This window comes from Pogona vitticeps, chromosome 6, assembly GCF_051106095.1.
Source record: "Pogona vitticeps strain Pit_001003342236 chromosome 6, PviZW2.1, whole genome shotgun sequence".
In the NCBI taxonomy this organism is placed as follows: domain Eukaryota; kingdom Metazoa; phylum Chordata; class Lepidosauria; order Squamata; family Agamidae; genus Pogona; species Pogona vitticeps.
Window position 1 is genome coordinate 11,416,022 of NC_135788.1, and position 24,756 is coordinate 11,440,777.

General features: G+C 41.2%; 1 protein-coding gene across 1 annotated transcript in view; it reads right to left on the reverse strand.

Annotated features, from left to right (window-relative positions):
• Positions 1-24,756, reverse strand: part of ADARB2 (adenosine deaminase RNA specific B2 (inactive)) — a 392,231-nt gene that overhangs the window by 98,594 nt on the left and 268,881 nt on the right. The window contains exon 4 of the mRNA XM_073002915.2: positions 18,576-19,483. Within this exon, the coding sequence (XP_072859016.2) occupies positions 18,576-19,483 (908 nt within the window). The remainder of the gene's footprint in view (positions 1-18,575; positions 19,484-24,756) is intronic.

Genomic DNA, 24,756 nt, shown 5'->3' on the forward strand with positions numbered 1-24,756 from the left:
AGCGTTTGTCCGAAGACAATCTTCCGTGGTCACATGGCCAGTGCGACTTAGACACAGAACGCTGTTACCTTCCCACTGAAGTGGTCCCTATTTATCTACTCGCATTTGCATGCTTTCAAACCACTAGGTTGGCGGGAGCTGGGACAAGCAATGGGCGCTCACTCCGTCATGTGGATTCGAACTTACAGCTGAAGATCTACAGACCTTACAGCACAGAGGCTTCTGCGGTTTAACCTGCAGCACCACCACGATATGTATGTGCAGTGTGTGTGTGTGATTGGAAGACCCTGCATAAGGGTACTGCAGTTGTGCAAACTGCAGGCACCCCCATGAGCCTGATGCACAGACACAAGTTTGAATATTTGCGACATTTCCTCTAACCGGAAGGGAAGTCTTCCATAAAATCTGTCCTGTGTGAATCAGTTCCTGAATGAAACATTTGAAAAAGGGTACCACAGGGCTGCAAAAGGTGCAGAATGGGTCAGCGCCCTCTAAGAGGAGATTACAAGGTTTGGGGATGTCCAGCTTAGCAAACAGTGGATAACCAGAGTGTTTTCTTCTTATCTTATTAAGGTTAAATGATGGGAAATTCAGGACGTGGAATGCTGATGATCAGATGGAAAAGAAACCAAAAACCCAGAGGGCAGCAGGCGCAGACTGAATGGAGCATCATGGTAGCTTGGAGGAAGCGCATAGCATACTGCAACAGTTATTGTGCATTACATCTGTCATTTTAAAAAGTAAGGCAGCTTCAATAATTAAAACAATAATGGCTGAAAACACTTCAAGTGTTGAATAGCATTTTGAACCCTTCATGCACCACTGACAGGCAATATATCCTACACATTTTATGATGCTGGTCACTAAAGACTAGAGCATAATGTTTAGCCAATTCCACCCTAGTCAAGTAGATGGTGAAATATATATTATAGCTGCAGGAAGGTAAGAGAGTAGTCTATCTATTACTGGAAAGGTTTTTTTAAAACATTATTTTACTTGTTTTGTACTTTTCATTGCTCATTAATACGTACAGTACCTGCATTATGCTCTTTTTGCTTCTCAGTTGCTGCCAAACACATTAGAAAAATAAGTGAGGGATGATAGGGTGACTAGAAATGCAAATCCTCACATGCAAGATCAAGGAACTGCAAAATTAACTCCCCCTGTGAGAGGATACTGTGGCTGATTTTGAAAATTTGCAAGACAATATGACTAAATGCACAAATTAAGCAAAATGTTGCAAGTCATACAAATAACATTTGTAATGCAAATATCGCAAATTCCACTAATACCAGCTGCTGATCATTCTGCACTGTGTGTGTGTGTGTTTGTGCGCTTTGCCTCTCAAAAGAAAAGGACTTTTGTACAGAGATAGGTTGCACATACACCCTGATGAGAAAAAAATGTAGTATGCCTTGTCTTGCTTTTTTCTGGAAGTAAAGAATCCCTTTGGGGCTTAAAGCGTCTTCATGAGGTATCTCATCAAGCTGAGATTTCCTGCATCAAGGACAACAATGAATTTATTGAGTATTCTTTTCAGGCATAAGGTGAGGTCTTACTGTGAATTGCTGAGGGCTTTCGATAATTATCTCATCACTTCAGTGTTGGCCAACCTTCATCGGTTACCTTTTGTGTCCTGGATCAGGTTCAAGGTTTTGACACTCACCTTCACGGTTTGCAACCACGTTAACTGTCAGAGCATCCTTCCCCAATTATCTGCCAGACCCACCAGATTGTCTCAGGCCAGGCCCCTCTAGGTAACCACTCTGAGAGAGGTCCAAAGGTCACCCACCAGACTTAGGACCCTCTCGGCTGTACATGAAGACTATGGAACCAGCTCCTGGAAGAGCTAAACCTGGCCTCCTCCCTGTACTCTTTTAGGAGACAGTTGAAAACACTTATTTTCAGGGAGGCTTTTCAATGTGACCCTGGTTGAGCGTTTCACCTCCAGATCTATGATAATTCATTGGTGCTATTTTTTTTTCCTAATCCTCTTGCCATGTTACTGCTATTTCTGTTATATTTTAGTGTCTTGTCACAAACCTTTGCTTTAATTCTTTGTAAACTGCCCAGAATAGTGCTTCAGCACTAATGGGGCAGTATAATTACAGCAATAAATAAATCAGATGTTCAATAAACTTCATATTCCTAACTGGGCTTAGGAAAAAAAATTACGTTATCTTCTAATTCACATGGTGAGACAGTGGAACTTACTGATTCATGACACACTCTCTGTAATCTTGGTAAAGACCATGGGCAGAACCTTATTTACAAAGGTGGAGTGTAATGGCTCCACAGGTAGAGTGCTCTATGCTTACTTTCTAGCTTGCAGTTACACCTGCTTGCTCAAGGAACTCATGAATGCCCTATTACATGAGTGGTGCATGGAAAAGAGGAACTGCTATGGAACAGATCATTCCACACATAGAATTATAGAATGAGTTGGAATGGGCCTATAAGGCCATTGAGTCCAAGCTCCTGCTCAAGGCAGGAATCCAAATCAAAGCAGATTGACAGATGGCTGTCCAATTTTCTCTTTAATATCTCCAGCATTGGAACACTCACCTTTCAAGGTAATTCCATTGCTGTATTGCTCTAACATTTAGGAAGTTTTTCCTGATAGTCAACAGAAATCTAGCTTCCTGTAACTTGAGCCCATATTTGTGTGTTTTGCACTCTGGGATGATTGAGAACAGATCCTGCCCCTCCTCTGTATGACAGTCTTTCAAGTATTTGAAAAGTGCCATCATATCTCCCCTTAGTCTTATTTTCTCAAGGCTAAATAGTCTTTTCTCAAAGGGCTTGGTTTCCAGTCCACTGATCATTCCTGTTGCCCTCCTCTGAACTTATTTCATTTTTGCCAGTATCCATCTTGAGGTGCGGTATCCAGAACTGGACCCAATACTCAAGATGCAGCCGAACCAGTGCCGAATAGAGGGGAACTAGTACCTCACAGGCAAATGTGATTTTAGTGCATCCTAAAATCAAATTCAACTTTTTTTGTTGTTGCCACACTGCACTGTTGGCTCATATTCACCTTTTGATCTACGACAATTCCAAGATCTTACTCACTCATAGAATATGGGGAAAAGATGGAAGAAGCAAGGGGAAAATATGGAAAGTATATAAGTGGAAGATGACATTTGGGCTCCTTGGAATATTTTTTTTTAAATGAGGCAGGAGAGCAACTAAATGAAAGCTTCACCTACAAGCATCCTCCATCCAAAAAGGGCATTCTGCTTCTGCACCTCCTCCAGTGCAAGTCCCAGATTTCTAATAGCCACTTGGGTAATGTTTCATAGGCTTGTCCCTGGAGATGGACTAGGTCAAGCACATCTGTTACACTTCTATTTTTAAAAAAAGACAAAAAAAGAAAAGAAAAATAAAGAATCTCCTCTTCACATAGGAAAGCAGACCAGGAACATGACAAAGGAATGAGATTTTCACCTTCCCATCCCTCCTTTTTGAAGAGAAAACTCATTTTAATCATTGCACTGATGAGAGTTTCTTTTTCTTTTCTTTTTAAAAACTGCAATAATCAGTTATAATAAACTTGGGCGATCATGGGGGTACCCTTTGGGAAACAGCTGGTAACCAGAGCCAGATTCAATCCCATCTGATTTGGCAAGACGCATGCCGCTTTCTGACCTCATGCCATGAAGGTCGGGGACCTGCACAATGCCTTCATGTCAGGCTGGCCGTTGGCCACAGATGAAGGCTGGTAGCTCTGTTCCCTCTCGTTGAGCCAATTTTTCCCCTTTTATGCTTGTATGACAAATTAACCTGGAGAGAACCCAGTAAGCTCTTACGCTCTTGTCCAGGACATGTCCCTAGTGGATCATGTCCTCTGGCAAGCCCTGGCCTTCTTCCCATTCTGGATCTGCATCTTCTTCTGAGAGACGGAATGGAAAGCAGGTATCCATCGGCAAAGAAAAATGACCGCCAAAGAAAATATGAACCTTGCTTTCCCTCCCTGTAATGCTTCCAATTTAATAACTGTCTGCAGGAGAGAGAGAATTTCTCACAATGAGTTATTTCGTTACGATGGCATCTAGGGTATTGCTGACATGCTAAAGGGAGCATCTAAGCAATGATTTGCTGTCACTCTCTTGTATGCTTTAAGTCCATTCATTTTCTTTTTCTAACAGGGAAAGATAATGCTATGATACCAAGTAAAAAGTAGATGATAAAAACAATTCTTTAAAAGGCAGAAAGAAATCAGACACAAGAGGGCTGGCTGGGAGGAAAAAATTGATAGACCGACCCATTCTTCTGCTTAAAGTAGAGCCATAAACTGCATTAGAAGTGAAATACAGTTTGTAAGAGGAGTATCAGAATGTGTGTTTCAACAGTCCCTACACGGTACTGAACACTTTGAACACCGATGATTTATGTCACTATATTCATATTTCCCTGTCAAGATTACAATGGCGCTCACTTTTATTTTGGAACTGATATGAACATTATGGAAATAGGTGACAATTGCAAGTAATTGGCAGTTAAGACTCCCAATTTAAATATTACATCTGTGCCAAATTATTCACTTAGCTTCTCTCTCTCTCTTTTCCTGCATGTTGCCTTATTTTACTTATTTTGGCTCTTTCTCCGAAGAGCTTAGGGATATATTATTTCTTTATTATTATATTGTCTTTTAAAATCCTGCCACCGCCTCCCAAGTTTCCCCAAGGCAGATGAGAAAAGTAAAATACAGGATTAGAGCATGCCAATACTATGAAATACATACACACCAAAAATAAAGAAGAAAGGGCCAATGAGGAGGGCAGGATAGATGTCATTCGTGCCTAGTCTGCCAGGGTGCTGGGTTTCTAGCATCTGCCCAAGGATATCAAGTGCTGGCACTAGGAATATATATCCTTATTTGTCTCTACTTTGCAAGCAAGGACAAAAAAACCAGAAACAATCTCCTGTTCACTTTTGAGGAATTGCACAAGGTTTTCTGTCAGTTCTGTCCTCAAATTTGTGAGGATTTCCCACCCTTTTTGCACAAAATAGGCACAGTTTGCACAAAACTAGAACAAAACTAGAGTGTGCTGCTTATATACCGCACCATAGTGCTTAACTGTGCTCACGACCTGGGGTTCAAATCCCAGGTAGCCGGCTCAAGGTTGACTCAGCCTTCCATCCTTCCAAGGTCGGTAAAATGAGTACCCAGCTTGCTGAGGGGGGGGGCAATGTGTAGCCTGTATAATTAAATTGTAAACCGCCCGGAGAGTGCTTGTAGCGCTATGGGGCGGTATATAAGTCCAATAAATAAATAAATAAATAAATAAATAAAGCACTCTGTAGGCAATTTACAATTTAATTATGAAGACTACACATTGCCTGCTCCCCCTACAAGCTGGATACTTAGTTTAACTTCAGAAGGATGGAAGGCTGAGCCAACCTTGAGTCCGCTACCTGAACCTGCCGGGATCAAACTCAGGCTGTGAGCAGAGTCTTGTTTGCAGCATTGCAGTTTAATCACTGTGCCACAAGGGTATGGAAAGGGGAACAACCTCCTTTGATTCACAGATGTTAAACAACTGAAAGCCTTGTGCAAGTGGACTGCCTCTTTTAACAATCACCAGTCCTTCTGAGCGTGCACTGTGCCTGTGCATATTTTGCCTCTTGAACGCTAACAGTTTTGCACACATTTTGTGCAAATCACTGAAGCTTTAATGAGCACTAAAAATGGCACTATGGGTGGTGGTGGATTACAACTCCCAAACTCCCCTGGCCAGCAAAGCACTGCAGTTAAAGAAAAGAACTACTGTACTTCCATGCTCTGGCCTCAACAGAAAAAGAAGCCAGCTCTTTGTCTTTCTCTTGCTTGGTTTTCAACATCCTTGCTGAATCAAGAAGGTCTAAATCAGTAACCTCAAGGAACTGATCACATTCTTTCACACTCCTAGCTAGCCTTGCGTTTGCCCTAAAACCAGTGCTAATTATGCACTCTGAGGTACACAGAAAGTTCTAGCATTCAATCCATGCAGGCAGCAGCTCCTCATGGGCATGTCTTGCTTGGCTAATGGTAATGGCAGAACCAAATGCAACAGGAACAGTTTTTCAATTCATGGAAAGAATCATACTATGCCTGCTTGGGCTGCCATGGAGCTTTTGAAGTCAGTCTTTCAGAAAAAGAAGAAGATGGCAGCTGTAAATGAGCATCACGAACGCAAGGGTCTCAAAGAGGTACTTTTAGAGGGCTAAGTTCTCAAAGCCTTCTGACCAGAAAGATGCATCTGTCAGTTCTCCCTTTTCCAATACTCATCCTTTTGCCAAACATCCGACATTTTCTGCAAAGGTCTTAAAAACAACACACAACAATCCGATGAAATTCTCAACCATCGATAGCCTTGACAGGACTTGTGTCCCTTACAATCCTAAACGCATTCATCTGGAATTGAATTCCACTGTAATTATTTGGACGTATAGTACATGTAAGTAAACACTATTGGGCTTAAGCTGAATGTATGAAGACAGGTTGAGTAATATAACACACGCAGCGAATATTTCTTCCTGGGATAAACTCAGGATGGCCTTTGTGACTTTCTATAAGTTCCACCTCTCATGAATTATGAGCTCTTCTTCCCTGACCAGTTATTCCCCATATCTCACGCCAACTCTCCACAGAACACAAAACTCTCCTTGACAAAAAGAACTTTCTCCCTGACCCTTCTTCCGTAGTCTATGGAGGATTATGTATGTCAGGTAAAGTTATATGATTGTCTTCAGAACTGCTAGGAATTACTTTCAGGATGTTCCAGCCCATTACATCCAGCTTCCATCAGCTATTTCCCAACTGCAGTAACCTTTGTGATACAGGTGCCGTATATCTCTGTTCTATTGATTCTACTTTTGCAAGTATATAGTGCTCATGTAACGACAGCCAGGTCCCGGACAGGAAATGGCAAAACAGCCACTACTTTGGCAACTAGAAGAACACAGAGAAAAACTTCATGCAGTCAAGTGAAAGTGTTGTGGAACTCATTCCAACACAAAGACAAGGTTGTAATTTGGCTCCACTGTATGAGCCTGGAGGTATAGATATGAGAGACAGCAATAGACGGAGAAGTCAAAACAGATGTTCAAAAAGCAGATACCAAAAAAATAAGATACAACAAGATAAAAGTGATACAGTTGTGATACTTCCAACCAGACTTGGAACTGAGTTATGTGGCAAACACAGAGAAAGCTAGTTACATTTGAGTGGCACAGAAATCTTCCAAATAATTAAAGTACATTGATTTAAATGGAATGTTATAGAGACTGGGGCCACAGTGTGTGACACACTGACATAAGAAATAAGATGATCGAAACTTCATATATAATAGGAAAGAGATGGGACATAGATTTGTAGGGTAATAAGCAGATAGTTAAAGCACCGGGTAGGTGCGGCTCGTCAGCCCTGGAAGGCAGCCCTTCTAGGAAAAGGAAAACTCCAATTTCAAACCTCCACTGCCTTGTGGCTACTATATCCACTCATGGAAAAGGCTTCAGGAGTTAACCTCGAGGCAAAATCCGGAGCTGGAGTCCTGAAGGCAGCATGTGTCATTCTGCCAACTCCTGCGACATTGCTGGAACCAGTTGTATTGGCTCTTGCCTTTCCATTGGACCATTTCAGCAATGTGGAGAGGGGGGATCTGCTGCTTGGGTAACAGCCTATCCTCCATATTACCTTACCCGGGCTTCATGCTCTGGAGAGGACACTCCACAATTCAGAGCATGTCACCATAGTCTCTCGAGACTGAAGGATGCCTATGCCTAAAGCAGACAATGCAGTCAGGGCGAAATTTATGTCCAGTTTCAACATTTGGGATTGTCCTAGTCTGAGATAGTACTGTGCTTGTTTCAGAGCACAGCAATGCCGAGGGAAGGCCGTAAGGCACAGGAACTAAATGTACACTCTATAACTCCTGTGCCAGTTCAAGGAAGTTTATGTAGCATTCCTAATTCTAGACATCACAGTGTTCATCTCTTGGTATAACCTGGAAGCCTTGGCAAGTGCCCAATAAAGTTGCTTGCTTCTTTTCCTACATGATTCCCACCTGTTCCCGTTACTGTATCTTGCATTCCATGAAACCATCTATTGTGGTTTCACGTTTCTAGTCTCACACTGAAGAGCACAGTGGTTTAAACATCTGTCTGCAGAGCCAGAGGTTGGGACTTCGATTCTTCACTGTGCCTCCTTAATAGGGGTTGGACTTAATGATCCGCAGCGGTTCCTACCAGCTCTGCAGTTTCAAAACTGATAAAAGAAAACAAAACCAGAGGGTCTCAGCTTTTGACATCAGCAACAGCTTATACAGTACTTCCTCCTATGTTCTGCAGATCAAGTGTTTAAATGACTCAGATCAGTTTCTGTTAAAGAAAGATGGGAAGCCTCATTTGGCTTGCCTTTGCAAGGCTTTATTCCCACCCTGCCGATCAATCTGGTGCCACTGCTGCTTTATCTTGAGAAACTGTAATTATGACATGTTTACTTAATTGATCCCTTTTATTCATGTAGGTTACCCCTTATGTTTGTGCACACCAGTTCTGCACTGGTAGATTCCCACTCCCTTTGGATTTATTTTAATAAAAATTGTCCCTTGGGTGTCACTTCGCTCTTGATGGAAATGAACTTTATAGTTTGCCCTGTTCCCAAGCTTTTCTGATACACATAAAAAAGGATCAGTTGGACTTACTACTGTGTTTTAGGCTATATACATTGTTAATACACAGTCGCTCCAAAAAGACACTGCAGGCAAGCCTGTCCCCCATTCCAACTCCAAAGAACTGACAATCATTTCCTGACTCTCCTGTCCACAGAAGAGATTTCAAACCAGGAAGATCAAAGATAAGTAAACCTGAAGGACATTTTACAGAGCAACCTAATTTTTTTTAACAAATGCAAAACTTGGCTTATGTACAGGTGCCTGCAGAATTGCTATTAATTTATCTCCTATCAGTGTTTTACAGCTTTATCTACAACTTTGTTTATGTCAGCTGTATCTACAACTTTCTATTTTAATTTCCACCAAAGTCCGTCTGAAGGTGCAAGTTCCTAACCCTTTCAAGAGATACAATGGTTGGAGGAAAGGAAACAACTGCTTTTGGTAGGAAGAAATATTGGCTCAGTATAGTAAATCACACTAGAATAGGCTCACTGGATCAATGGGGATTTGGTGAATCAACGCTTCCATAAATTCTGTTGATTCAAATAGGCCTACTCTAATGGCAACTTACTATGCTAAAGTAAGTCACAGTTAGAGTAGACCCATTTGAACTTATGGAAGTGTTGACTCACTAAATCTCTATTGATGCAGTGGGCCTACATTAAGCAATAGGATTTTGGCCACTGAAAACTGGAGAGGAAGCAGGGAAAATAAATATGAGTAAGCCCCACTGTTGGAGATGACATTACAGTATAACTTATGGCATGCCATGAGGTCTTTGTTGTTTTCCTGAAGCACAGTAAGTGCGTTCCAAACTTCATACAAGTCTTCTGCAACAGGGAAGCTTACAGTCTTATTTTTATACACAAAAAGATAAAGTGTGAAAGGCCTTGAGCATGTGGTCATTGTTGCTGATGACATTACATTGTATATGCAGCACAGATGTTTTATAGTGAATCTCACTGCCCAGAGGTTGAGTTTATATAGGCCATCCGCAGCTCTTCGCCTTTGAGTAGGCATCTGGCTTAGGGATTGAAAAAAAAACATTTGTTTTGGGTTTTTTAAGGTGACTGGTTCATTTTTTATGGTGCACTCTTAGATTGCTAGTCTTTTAAAATATCGTATGTTGTAGTCTTTTAATGTTGTGACCTATTGAGCTTTTAGTGAATCTTTTTTAAAAAATCATTTCTGATCTGTATTGAGTCCCTTCACCAGGAGAAAGGTGGCACAGATTGAAATGAAATAGGTCAGTATTATGATCTAGGAAAACTCATTTCACACCTTCAGAAATGGGCAGCGAAGTGGGACACATCCTGCTCTGGAAATTTGTTTTGGAGATAAAATTTACACTCAACCACTGATATATTTTGGAAATGTTCACATTTTAAACAATTCAATGAACTAAGGTTTAGGCAACGTACAAAAATATGCATAAATTTCCATGAAGGTGAAAAAGTATTGCAAGACCACACAGAACTGGGAGAGAAATAGAATGCCGGTGGGATTGTGAGTAAAGCAGTTAGGTTGAGACTTGAACCCTCTCCCTAATGTTCAGCATCACTGCAGCTCAGCTGGAGAGAGGAAGAAAGACCACAGTGGACCAGAAGGTGGTTCTGCTCCCTCTATTGGTAAGCCCTTTTGGTGCATTAAATTAGACACACGATAGGACCCACCCTAATCCATTGGGTTTCATGTCAATGCACTCAAAGGGGCATTCATTCCTCTCCTTCCCACTTTATTCTGCCAACAGAAAAGGCCTGGCCTAGGTCACCCAGTGAGTTTCATGGCTGAGCAAGAACTTGCACCCAAGTCTTCCAAGTCCACTACATCACATTAGTTCTCTAGTAATAATTACTGTTGTTATCTGCTAGGATTATTAAGTACTAAGTACTACTCCTACTGGGACGTGGTGGCACTGTGGGCTAAACCGCAGAAGCCTCTGTGCTGCAGGGTCAGAAGACCAGCAGTCGTAAGATCGAATCCACGCGACGGAGTGAGCTCCCGCCGCTTTGTCCCAGCTCCTCGCCAACCTAGCAGTTCGAAAGCATGCAAATGCAAGTAGATAAATAGGTACCACCTCGGTGGGAAGGTAAAATGGCATTCCCTAGTCACGCTGGCCACGTGACAACGGAAACTGTCTTCAGACAAGCGCTGGCTCTATGGCTTGAAAACGGGATGAGCAACGCCCCCTAAAGTCGGACACGACTGGACTGATAATGTCAAGGGGAGACTTTACCTTTCTACTCCTACTGATACTGCCACTCTTCAAACACCATCACCATAGTTTTTCTATTTTTCACTTCTTGGCAGTGGTCAGATTTAAGCAGTTATTGTTCATGTAATTAAGTGTACTTTTTTTAGTGCCAGGGTTCTCTAGGCACTGGGGAAAAAAAGAGACTCATTCATGCCATAGGTGTGTGAAACGTGCCAGAGAGCTACAGAAAAGAAAAACAAAATTAGAAAGGTTTTAAATCTGGGAATGATGATGTACCTCTTGTGGACTATTTGGTTTAGCCCAGTCGGTGTGCAAAACCACAGGAATGGGCTATGCTTGTAAAGTTTTAGGCTATCCTCTTGCTTAAATGGGGAACACAAAGGAAAACATGTTAGCAACCTTCCCTGTTCCTGTAGGGTCTCCCCTGCATGCCTGTTCTCTCACCAGTGGCAAGACTGATGATGCTACAGCTCACTCAACAGCGGGCCTTCTAGGGCCGAGGGGATGCTTATGTGGGTTCCCCCATGCTGTACATTCAGGCAAGAGAATGCCAGCCTCAGTTTTGGGAGGGGGGGCACTGAAGAGCAAAGCTGAACCTACTCATTTACAAAATTAATGAAGCTGCCAGTTCAGCTGAATGGGGATACATTCAGAGGATTGGCCCTAGAGCCTCTGGTAAGGAAGTGGGTAGGTGGCCGGGGAATAACTTGAGACAGAGACATGGCATCACCCTTTTTTTCATTAGATGTTCTGGCATGCCTTCCTCATTGATCCATAAAAGTACAGTACTGTCTACTATGACTGTGAGTGGCTCTCCAAGATTCAGCCTTTGCTACCTGCAACCCTTTGGATGGAGAGGAACTGGATTCAGTTCTGGCATCAAAAACATATGCTTTATGATTGATGTTCATGAGTAGAATGTGGCTACTCACAGGGGACTTCATGTGATGTTAATGGCAGACACATTTTGCTGCCTGAGGTAAAGGACAAGGCCCAGCCACTTCCACAGAACTGACCAAATTGGCAGTTGAGCTCTTCAAAATAGATGATGTGACAGTATTTGAATCTCACAAAAGGTTAGCTTTCGAATATGCAAGGAAGATTGCCTGGAACACCTTTTCCTGTTGAAGAATAGCTGTAAGGGTGACATGGAGTTTTTTTCTATATCTCCCAGCACCTGCTGCTGCGGTAATCACCTCACTATGTCTAATGACAGGGCCGGCCTGGGAAAACATGGTTACATTCAGTTCTCGGGACTCTGCACACTTCTTTTCTTTAAAAGTGGGCATGAATGTGGAGAGAGACAGATGTGCGGCGTAGGGTTTGGATTCTTTTCCCATCTGCTATTTTTCAAATAAAAATCTACCTCACTAGAAAGTACTATTTCTTCCTGAACTTGCTATTTGCAGAAAATAGCTGCTTCAGGGCAACCAGAAGCTTTTCAGAGAGAGGTCTGTGGGGAAAACAGTAGAGAGGAAAATGTAAAAACCTGTTTCGTTCTTTACTCCCTTCAGGATCAGGGATCCCCAAAGAGAGAGAGAGAGAGTGAGTGAGAGAGAGAGAGAGAGAGAGAGAGAGAGAGTTTTAAGAAAGGCACTGAGTTTGAACTTTGCTTTTATGTAACATATTTTTTGATCCTCTTTCTCGCTCCATCCTCTTTTCCCCCTCCTTCCCTTGCTAGTATCACACATTTGAAATGTTCTTGGAAAAATGAACACCTTTACTCCTTAAAAACGGTGCAATTGAAAGGCCTGTATTAATTGCTGTGTGTTGAACCTGGACTATTTTCCTGGCTAGGTATTTTAACACTCCTGGGAGCCTTACTATTGCCTTTTTCCAAGTGCCATTTGTGGAGAAGCTAACAAACATTAAATGATCGGGTCGTGTAAGATTTGTCAGAAGCACCACAAGAGGGAGTCAGAACTCAGTGGTAGCCTTAATGAACCTGCTGGTCTGGCATTATGGAGAAGAAAAACTGTTAGATTGAATTTAAGGTTTTCCTGGATGCAAACTGAGTAACAGCTGTAAATAGGTAAAGAATGCAATTTTAGGACAAATGCCAGCAGCCAAGTTCAAGGGCTAGGAATTTCAAACAGGGTCCGGCCAGAGAGCGGTGCATTCCTATTGCACGGTTACATCGCAGTCTCCGTTGAATGAACAGGATGCTGTTTGCCAGTACGAAGGGAATCTTAATGAAACCTCATAAACAACTTGGGGATGTGGGTCCAAGAGGAAGTGGCTGTTTTAATGAGGAACAGCAGGATGCTGAAGGACGGCTCTTGCTTTCTTGCTGAACTGGACAAAAGCAACACAGGACTCTCTGAGGGCTCTGAAAGAGGCTGCTTTTAAACACATCTTTTATGAGATGATAACTCGGGATTGAGACCAAGCTTTCATCTAATAAATAGTCATGCTTTTTAGCTTGAGGTGTAATGTTCCCGAACAAGGCCGTCTCCGTGACAATGTCTCAGAGGGATCATAATTCACTGCCAGGTTGGTGGACAAATCCTTGCTATTGCCTCTCTGTGGAAAGGAGAGACCGGTATAAATTAGTAAACAACTCAAAGTTATTAGGAGCCTTATGGACTCCCCATTGTCTTTATAATGAGACAACGGTAGGAAGTGAAAGAAGCCAGGGCTGGCCCTACCATTAGACAAAGTGCAGCAGACTTTGGGTTTCATGAAAAGGCTGTAAACTGCTCTCTCTCTCTCTCTCTCTCTCTCTCTCTCTCTCGTGTTTCTGCTGGGATGTACAGTACTATGTGTTTTGATTTGTGGGGAGAATGCCATTTGCTGGTCTTCAGGCAGCAAAATGTCCTAGGCTAGCCTTGTTTAAAACCATTTTTTAAAAAATGCTGGTAACCAGGTTTTTGACAGTTACACAAAAGACTCCCCATCCCTCCAGAAGAAAATTCTTAGTCCCACAGTATATTAAGAAAAGCAGTGGAGGGAGACAGCATTACATTTTAATGCTCACCTCTCTATGTATTTGTCCTGCCTTTTTAGAGAACGGAGTAGGAACTTAATGGAAATAGTAAGTTAAAGTTAGCAACTTTTAACTCCCATTTATTTCGATTTGAGATATGTAACACAGTTCTACACCTTCTATTTGAAACTCTACTTGAGTTCAACAGGATTTGCTGTCAAGTATGTTTGTATGCTGGGTTTGTAGCCTCAAACCTTTCACACTGAAATCAGTGACTGTATTGGACTGTGCTATAGTATGTGCTGTTTACATTACTACAGGTATTATTTATTTATTTCATTCATTGAGCTTATATGCCGCCCATTTAGACAAAGTCCACTCTGGTGCAATTATGGTGTTACTGGTGCAATCTAAATTAGAAGCAAGTTCGTCCAGGGTAAACAGTTTCAGGATTCCAGTGTTACTCCCCATTTCTTTCTCATGCATACAGATAAGGAATACATTATGGGAGTGCTGATCTTTGTTGTTATCAGTATGTGCTGTCAAGTTGCATCTGAACTATGATGACCCAATAAATTGGTGACCTCCAAAATCTTGTGTGATTAACTACTCTGCTTGAATCTCACAGACTCAAGGCTCTGGTGTGACGGAGTCAATCCATCTAATAGTTCTCCTTCCTCTGTTTTTTTCTGCCTTCAATTTTTCTCAACATTGTTGTCTTTTCCAGTGAGCCTTGTATTCTCATGAGGTACCCAAAGTATGATAGCCCCAGTTTAATAATTTTTGTTAGTAGGAAATATATATAAGTGTCCTTTTCTGTCCAACTTTCACATCTGTTCACAGAAATGGAGAACATTGTCTTACGGATGATCTTGGCTTTGGTCTGCAGTGATCCATCCTTTCTCTGGAGGAACTTTTCTAGTTCCTTCTTCATGCTGCTTATCTTTTTGTACCTCCAAACAAGGGAAAGATACTGGCAGACTTGGCAGAGGAAAAAAGAAAATTAGAAAGAACTCCAAGGAGCAAAAACTAGAAAACTCTAAACAGCCCAGTAAGGACTAATCTCAATGGCCACATCATTTTCTCAATCTTTCTGTCTTTGAAAGAGAGTTCAGATGGTGGTGATAGACCAGAATATCTGGAAAGAAGAGGATGGATGGGAGGATGGATGGCACATTGACCCAGGTATGTGCCACAATGAAACATTCCATTGCAGGTTCCCCTTGTCCTATATAATAGGGTCACAAACATTCTTTTTAGAGGCAGTTACTAAAACATTGCACACACAGATCTGCTGCCTTTGTTGAAATAACTAGTGCAGGTATTTATGCCAGAAGCTTCAAGTGTGTAAGGGAAGTCCCTCCTCTATAATAAACTGCTGGACTAGGTTGTGGAAGAAGTGTGTGTGTTTAAGAAAGCTCTTGCTTGTTTGACAAAGACAATAGTTTAAGTCTTACTCTCTGGAAATGAATATGTTTAATTACTGATTATAGAAGCCAATTCAGAATTTTTGAAACTGTTTGTTTTACTTGATTTTTCCACTCAAGTTAATGAAATCTACACAGTATATTTCTTTTAATTAGAATTTGCCAAACAGCAGCATGTAATTTAGGGAAATTTTGTAGACCAGTAAGATGGTGTTCTTGAGAGGATTATCCTATACATGTCTGTTCCAAAGTAAGCTGAGGATCAGTGGAGACTTACTCCTGGGAAAAGTACGCGGAATTGCAGCCTGAATAGCTGTGAATTGTTCTAGCATTGACTAGTTCGTTTTGGGATGGTGATGTTGGCATGTTAAAGCTGGTGTAGCTAATATGCAAAGTAACAAGCTCTACAGGTAGGTGCAGCTATGAGAGCATGAAAAATTGAATCCAAAGCTATTTATTTTTTCTATTGACATTTTGTCATTTTCACCTGAAAAAAGAGGATAGTATGGTTTTGACTGTAACCATACCGATGACTGATCCTACAGGACTCTTACTGTCAGGCTTAAATTAATGGAGATGACAACTATTTGATCAATTGTGTTTCGAGGCCTTGCATTGCTCTAGCTAGCATGTTCTCTACTTGACTGATACTGGTAGGCAGAGTTCATCCTATCTAAACAGTTTATTCTCTCATTCCTACACACATATTTTCCTCCTCCTAAAAATGAAGCACCACAATTTCTGCCTCTTTATCTTTAACAGTTACATGGCAGGTGGATGCAGTGTAATTTTATATGTACTGGGAACTAGAGTTCCTATTGAAGTTGGCAGTGGCAATGACTGAAAAAAGTTTGTTTGCTATATTTTTACTAGGAACTGTCCAAAGCCTGCCGTTCTGTAAGAGCTTTCATCTTGAGATTGTACAGATTTTAATATGGAAAAAAGGCAGGTTTGTTTGTTTGTTTATATCTAACATTTATGTATCACCCCACTTAATGGGGACTCTGGGCAGTGTTACAACATAATATATATCCTCCCTCTCCTTCCTCCATCTGAAAATTAAAAATTATAAATTCATCTCCACCCATTCACTTGTGAGTCTTGATCTGCATAACAAGATATGGGGTATAAAAATGGCAAACTTTTTTTTAAAAAAATAAGGCACAGTGGGAGGATATGAATATTTAATTCCATATCATGTATAATATATTTGAAAAAGTTATCCCACAAAGATGATGAACTAAGGCAGCCTAACAACTGGAGAACACATGACAGGCTAAGTTGATTTTGGATACAAGTGAGTTGACCTGAAATGCGAGAAATCTTTTATCAAAGCCCCATTGTCAGTTACAATATATAAACATATAGCAGTATAAGCCACTCTTGGAGGTTTCTGATGAAGCTATGGAATATAAATTCCATTTCTGTAATCTCAAAGTGTCATGTCAACTGCACCTTCTCCAAATAGGTAATAATAACTAATGACTAAAAGAAGAGAGTTCATAAGTAGAAAGGTTTCTCAGGAAAATGATCTTCAAAAGCTTGGAAAAAGCAATGGAAGTTTTCATTTTATTTATTCTTTAAAATATTTCTACCTCACCTTTCTCCTAAAAAAAAGAATCCATGGTGGCTTAAATCATTAAGGCAATATTTCCAAATACATGTATCAAGAGTGGTTTCCATATGTCTTTAAAATAATTAAATAAGGATATTAAAAATTAGTCAAAAACGCTACTAAAACAGATTTTAAAACAAAGTTACAAACCATCCTGTTTTAAAACTACTCCTAGACAGTCACAAACTGAAAGTCTGCCTGATGGGAAACGTATTTGGCTGATCGCAGAAGGACAGCAAAGATGGGGCCAGCCTGGCCTGCAGTGGGCAGGAGTTCCAGAGTCTGGGAGCAGCAACTGAGAAGGCCCTCTTCTCTCATGTTCCCACCAAATGCACATGTGAGGGTGGTGGGACCGAAAGAAATATCTTCCCTGATGAACGTTGCAATGATACAGAAAAACAACCTTGGCTATTGTTAGCCATGGCAGAAATGGAAACAGGACTTCAACTAACACCAAGAAGGTTGTGGGCAACACTGAATAGAAAATACAGTGGTGCCTTGCTTAACAACGATAATCTGTTCCAGGAAAATCGCCGTTAAGCGAAAACATCGTAAAACAAAATTAAAAACCCCATTGAAACACATTGAAACCCATTCAATGCGTCCCAATGGGGTAAAAACTCACCGTCCAGTGAAGATCCTCCATACGGTGGCCATTTTCACTGCCTATATAGCGAGGAATCTGTCCCTAAATACAGCAGGGAGCCATTTTAAGCACCCGGTGGCCATTTTGAAAACCCGACGATCAGCTGTTTTTGATCGTCGTAAAGCGAAAATCGGTTCCCAAAGCAGGGAACCGATCTTCGCAAAGCGAAATTCCCCCATTTAGACCATCATTTTGCGATCGCAATTGCGACTGCAAAAAGATCGTCGTAAAGCAGATTCATTATAATGCGGGGCAATCGTTAAGTGAGGCACCACTGTACAGGCAACAAAATTCAACCTAGTACTTTAAATCTTTTTTTCTGTCATTCTAACCAATCACAGCTTATGTCATATTACTATCTGGAAAACAGTGGACTCCTTGAAACCAGCAACATTTCCTCAAAGTGTAAACAGGAGACGTGGGTCTTATTATCTCTGCGAGTCAGCATGCAAAAATATGTGCTATGAAATTTTCTTTGTATATGCTTAGTTCAGATGAACATACAGTCCATAAGACACCATACAGTTCTTTTCTTTCAGTCATATTTGACAGCCACACACAAAGATCTTTAAATTTTGCCAGAAGCAGAATTCATTGGGAATGCAGTAAAGAGATAGAGATAAGGGGGGGGGGAATGCTGTAAATCATGGATTGTTTTAAAGAATGACTCAAATAATTTAAAAATAAATTGATGGGAGGGGGAGAGGAGGAAAAAGAGACAAAGACGTCCCATGATATGTTTCTTGTGTTTTCTTCCTTAAGACCATTATCACAAAACAACAACAATGAGCTCTGCCTCTACTACCTCATACAGTGTTATGCTCTGTGGTTGAAATATTGATGGTTTCCTCAGATGTTTCTATTCTCAGCTGTTTTTGTGGAAGATACTTCATATAATGACACTTAGTGATATAAGAAGGGAAGCATATATACAGGAGATGTTTCTACGAGGAAAGGGGCTTCGCAACAGCATCGTACACTGTGAGGAGAGTGCTCTGATGAAGACACAATTTATGGCTAGAACACAACAAATCACATTAGTCTTAAAGAATGCCTTTAGCTCGGTGGTGGCTACCTGAGAGCTCTCACCTGTGGCAAATGATTACATTTACTCCTGCTGGGAATATGACTGGGCAGCCGAATGTTAAAGAGGGCCTTCAGTGCAGCCTGTGCTGCTTGACCTTTAGCCAGCTTCTTGCTACGTCCCGAGCCTTCAAATGTTCTCCCATCCACTCTCACAGCCATCACAAAACTCTTGAGATGCTGCTTCTCCACAGTCTCCGAAAGGCAGACGTACCTCAGTCCTGATCGTAACTCATTGAGCAACACCACTGGGTTCTGTTCGCTCTCGGCGGCAGACGCCATCTTGTGCTTGTTTTGCTTTGTGCGGCCCATGAAGTCCCACGTGTGGCAGAGCAGCCTCCCGTGCCGGCAAGCCGCAGAAAGCAGGTCGTTATTAACTGGGCTACAGCCTGAGAGGTCCTTACTATTCGTAGAGGGCTCAAACTCCTTGAACAGGGTGTCCGGAAAGTCTGCCTGGTCTGAGGTAAAGTCTGTGGAAGGGTTGAAACAATTCCCCATGGCAAAGTGAGCTTGGCATGCGTTGGGGAACTGAACAAAGGACTTGAGGGCGAGTTCGGCAGCCCTCATTTTGGCCTTCTTCTTCGTCGGCCCAGTGCCTTCAAAGGTCAGTCCGTTTACTTCCACAGCAACGGCAAATACTGGAGCATGGACGGGGCCTGTTTGGGAAACCATTTTGTACTGTAAACCTGGTTTAAGTTCATGGAGCTGAACCAGAGCATTCTTTGGCGTTACTGACCACGAGACTTTCTTCCAGATGAGCTGGAGTTTGCAGAAATGCCCACTGTTACCTTCCTCTAGAGGCCTTTTCCTTTTGACACCGGAAGTCCCTACTCTTGACCTTTCATTAGAGGTGATTGGGTGATCTTCTAAGTTGCCAATGTTACGGTTCTCCTTTACTTCTGCACTGCTGGTACCTGTTAGAAAAGAAAGAAAAAGAAAGCCTGCCAATATTACTGGTGTCATTTGTGAAATCTAAGGTCAAGAGCACAAGAAAGCTATTTCACTGATATTTTTGCGAAACGGAAAATTCCATCTAGAGTTTGGAAAGGATTTAATATTCAGCATGGCTTTGTTATTTCACTATGTTTTTAAAAATAAAGTTGGCAAAACTCTACTTGAATAATTTACGACCTTTCTACATGGTCTACAGAAAGTTTTTCCCCCCTCTCTCCCTTGGTCATAATATTATCATTCAGGATGGCCAAGAAGTTGAGAGTCAGGACAAAGAAATGAACTTACCGTATTTTTCCGTGTATGAGACTATACTTTTGTCTAAGATTTTTAGACTAAAAATTGAGGGTCGTCTTACAAACAGAAGTAAGCTGAGGAGAGAACAAAAACAAGTGGAGGGGAAAACAGGAATCAAAGCGATCCTGCAGCAATTTGATCTCCTTCCCACCTACACTTGCTAAGCCCCACTTAGATTTCTTAATTTTGGGTTAGAAAGGGGTGTGTCTTATACATGGGCACATCTTATACACGGAAAAATACAGTATTCACACAGGGCACAGTTAGGTTATGTAATTAGCTACCACAAACATGATAACCATCAGCTCAGATGGCTTTGGAAAGGCATTGGATGAATCTGCAGAGCTGCAACTATGGCTATTTGTTCAGGCTGGTTATATAGTACCATGGGCAGGGGGAGAACAAGGAGAAGCACATCCGTGTAAGTAAATGTCAGCTGCCAGGGAGAGATTGGAACAGAGGATCCTACTCCCTTCTATATCCCAGTGCCTGTAAGCTTTCCCCATTTGTTTTACTCCATTAGAACTCTTTGGGTTTTCCTACCAGAGACATCAAAAGTAGCCCATTTAGCCATACTGGGTATGGTATTTGTGGAGGTGCTGCCCCACCTCTGGTTCTTCTATATGTATCAATTATAGATTCCATGCAGTAGTTGTTTTAAATCACAATCACCTAATAAGCTTTACACTGAGTCCAAATCAAGTCCAATGTTCTGTATGTCTCGTCACTGCAATTAATCTTAATGTATTACATTTTATTCTTCTGCCCTTTGTAGATATCTCTGTAAATGCTTTAATATTGTCTCTTCCTAACACATATCTACCCAAAGTACCACTGCCACCAGCAACTGTGGCTTCCTTTCTACACATACTTAAAACAATAACAACAATAAACACAACCTATTTTATTTGCAGACATATTTGTCTACAGAAAAGTGAGGCAGGTCCTGAAATTCACACCTCTCTTCTCTCTTCATCTAATAGGTTTTTACAGACCCAATTATTGTACATAATGATATTGAAGTCAGGCAGCATGGAGAGAAAGATAGCTCTTGTTTCACACTCTATTCAGGTTTGAAAAGAATTTGTATTGATTCTGCACCACTGAATAAGAAAACACAGGGGGTTATTTGTATTTATAATTCATATTGCCTTTCCCAATCTCTATTCCCATCCCCTTTGCTTTCATAACTCTAGTTGCACGGTTTTGTAAACACAGAAAATTCATCTTTTAGGTCTCAGCATTCCTTCATCAACACACAAGTTCTAAAACATGAAGTAAATCATTCCCATTGTGATCTGAAAAGGTTCTCCTGGCCTTGCTCCTGTCTAAACTGAGGAATATGCTGTTTACGACCTGATAATCCAGTTATAGAGATATAGTCTGATCTTGCTATTTGCCATTTATCCAGCCCTCTGTGTGTGTGTGTGTCTCTCTCTCAGCAAACCAAGAACCATTATTCTCATTATCAATAACATGAGGCACGCCTGTGGCACTGTGGGTAAGCACATCTTACTATGTTACTATTATGTATTAGGTTTACAAAGTTTAGTTCAATAATCATTTAGGTCAACTGAACATACTTTGATTAACTCAAAAAAGCTACCTCCATTAGTTAACAGGCAGGGTGAAAATAACATGGTTATTTTAAAATATGTTTAAATTAAAATCGTGAATGACAAGTTTCATCTGAGAACAGATATTCCTTCCTGCATGAAAGAGAATGAGAGAACACACCTTCTAAAAGCCAGTGTAGTATAGCAGAATGTCAGATTTTGACTGGAGAGATCCACGTTCAAATACTCATTCAGCCATGCAGACGCTTCATCCTGAGCCCATCTCACTTAAACCATCTCTAACCTGAATTATCGTTACACTATCAGACAAAGACTTTTACTGTAGACAGGCCCTTTGATGTTTTCAATTGAGTACACATAGTATTATTAAACTTGTCTTAATATGTCTTTGTGTTTTGATTGGTTCAATCTGCCTTTTTATTAAAAAAAAGCTTTTGTTTTTGAAAATCTACATTTAAGATTTTGGTTTTGGAATGGTTATCAACATTTTTGCTGCATTCTTCATTATCATGGTCGTGTTGGTACACATAGGAAGCCTGGCAATAAACTGAAAGGGCGTGACGATGTCCCTACAGTACTTCTGTCACTCAAATAAGGACACTGATTAGCTGAAATGGGACATGGAGGCATTACTGCCTGTTGAGGAACAAAATATGTCCTGCTCCCTCTTTGCATCAGATTTAAAAGAGGCCTTATGATTCTGATGCTACAAACTGAATATTAGGACAAACAAATGCTGCAAGAACACCTTTTTTAATTGATTTAAAATATATGGCCAAAATTAATTAGGTCGTAACTTTCAGCAAAAAGAGATGGCAACGGGTTCAAGATCGCAGGCTGTACTATTGCACAGAGCTGGTGTATATTAGATTAGGCATCATTCCGTCTCGAGAGACTATGCCATTGTCCTTCTCAAAACAGAAAAGCAACTAAGAGACAAGCAGAGCAAGGCAGCCACTTAAGGCAACACATTCCAGGTTATCTGGAATTTTACAACTCGGGTGCCAAAATAATTTGACTGACCTTAATTGCTCTGTGAGACCCGGTGTGGTGTAGTGGACAGAGCGTGGGACCAGGAATCAGATCTGCCTTCAAATCCTGCTTGAAGTGTAAACTCAATGGCAATGGTAAACCACTCCTTGAGCGTCTCACATACGTCAAAACCCTATTAGTGTCACAGTAAGCCAGAAGCAGCTGGGGGTACATAAGAATACAGTTACTATGTACCATGCATTTTGAGAAGGGGTGCCATTTGCATCTCAGCCTCACAGCGCAAAATGGTTTAGGCTGGCCCTGGAACTAGATATAATCTTTCATCCTTCATTGATTTTATCCTGAGAGAGCTATTTTAAAAGTATCTAAAGGCAATGTACAATCTGCCCCAGCCTGTCAGGACCCGAGCATCTCATTCTGCTTCAAGTGCAGGCGAGGCCTATTGGTTTAGGTCTGATAAAAGAAATAGCTTTTTCTTTCATTCTGATTTTGATTCCATTCAACAGGGTGAGAATATGCAATTAGTGAATTATATTTAACCATGAATGTGTGACTATTCCTGCAAGACATTTCTATTAGTTTCCTTTCTTCTTTTCTGTCCTAGTCAAAACCCACCCCCACTTTCTACTCATGATGGGATGGCAGTGTTAACCTGTAGCATGTGCATCATGAAGTCCTATTGAAAACTATAATGTGTCACTGATAATGACACTGTCTTTGTCTCCGGGTCACACAGGTTCAGAAGAACTAGCCACTCGATACTCCACGTTACATTTGAAGCGATAATATTGTTCCTCCTGAAGGTTATTCTGCTGCTGCAAAGCTTGAACTTTGGGCAAAAGAAACAAAAACAAAGGGATGGCAGTTTTCTAATTACAAATATCTGTAAACAACACATTTAATGCAGTGGCTTTTCAGGATGCAAAGAATACTCATTCACTCAATTCCTTGTTCTTGTTGATTAAAGATATCTGCACAGGAGGGGACACCTAGATAAGGAATTTCAAACCCCCATGAGATTTCCAGCAAGGAGTGATCTCCCACCTCAAGGTTTTTGTGATTTATTCAAAATGTCTCCAGGAAAGGCTCTCTCTCTCTCTCTCTCTCTCTCTCTCTCTCTCTCTCTATATATATATATATATATATACACACACACACACACACACACACACACACACACACACACACACACACACACACACACACACACACACACACACACACACACACACACACACACACACACACACACACACACACAGAGCAAGCAGAGAAGGATTAGTTGATTGTTAGAAATGATCCAAAGAACACATCTTAATGCTTTAGATGTTTTTAAAATCTACAAAAGAAAACGGCAGGTATCACAATCTGTGTAAAACCATAGGGGTCAATAGCACTAGAAAATATCTCCCCAAATAGAAGTACTTATCCTTATCTGCAAGGATGAGAAAGGTCAGGATTTACATCCCTAGTGATTTTCTTAATATAGAGAGGAAGCCTGTAGTATCTATAGTGATAATTAATCATAATGCATTTCTTACTGAGACTCACCCCTCTGAGACATACAATAAAGAGTTTCATGGCACCCTAAAGATCAGTGACATTTTTATGACACAAACTTTTGTGAATCATAGTTTAGTTCAGATGCATGAGTTGGCTAGCCCCTCTGTGTGTGTGTGTGTGTGTGTGTGTGTGTGTGTGTGTGTGTGTGTGCGTGCGTGCGTGCGTGCGCGCGCGCACACACACGCGCATGCGCACACGTTTGTGTGTGTGTGTGTGTAATACGTTCACAGGGAACAAAACTGCAAAAGATATTAACGGTGACAATTGTGTTAACATGTATATCATGCAAAGTTTGCAATGTGACCATTCATAAAACACCGCCCCCCCGGCATTGCTAAGTTAACTTTAGGGTGTTACTACATTGACAAGTAATGTAGGAAATGCTCAGAGTCTGGGACAATTTCATTCAAGTTATTTTCTGTTGAATACATGATATAAAAACCAATGTTGAATCTGCCACCAGTCCCCCCCACTACCTAAATTCATAGATTTTTTTTCCTCCATTGCTGGGGCTTCTACTTTTTTGGAATCCAATGCCTTTGCATTGGTTTGGAAGATGTGATCATTTGAGACATTATAGAGGGGTTTGTAACTATAATATTTAGAGGCATTCTAGCAGGCTCCATCAGCAGTTAGAGGAGCAGGACTGTGGAAAAAATCCGCTGCCATTTCAATCCTCTTTTCTCCTCACCTCATTTTGCTTTCCTGCCTTCCTTTCCTCTTTTAAAGCTTGTTAATCCTGGGTCAGCTGGGCAATCAAAGGAAAAGAAGAGAGGGGAGGAAGTTTTAAGGCAGCTATGCTCTAA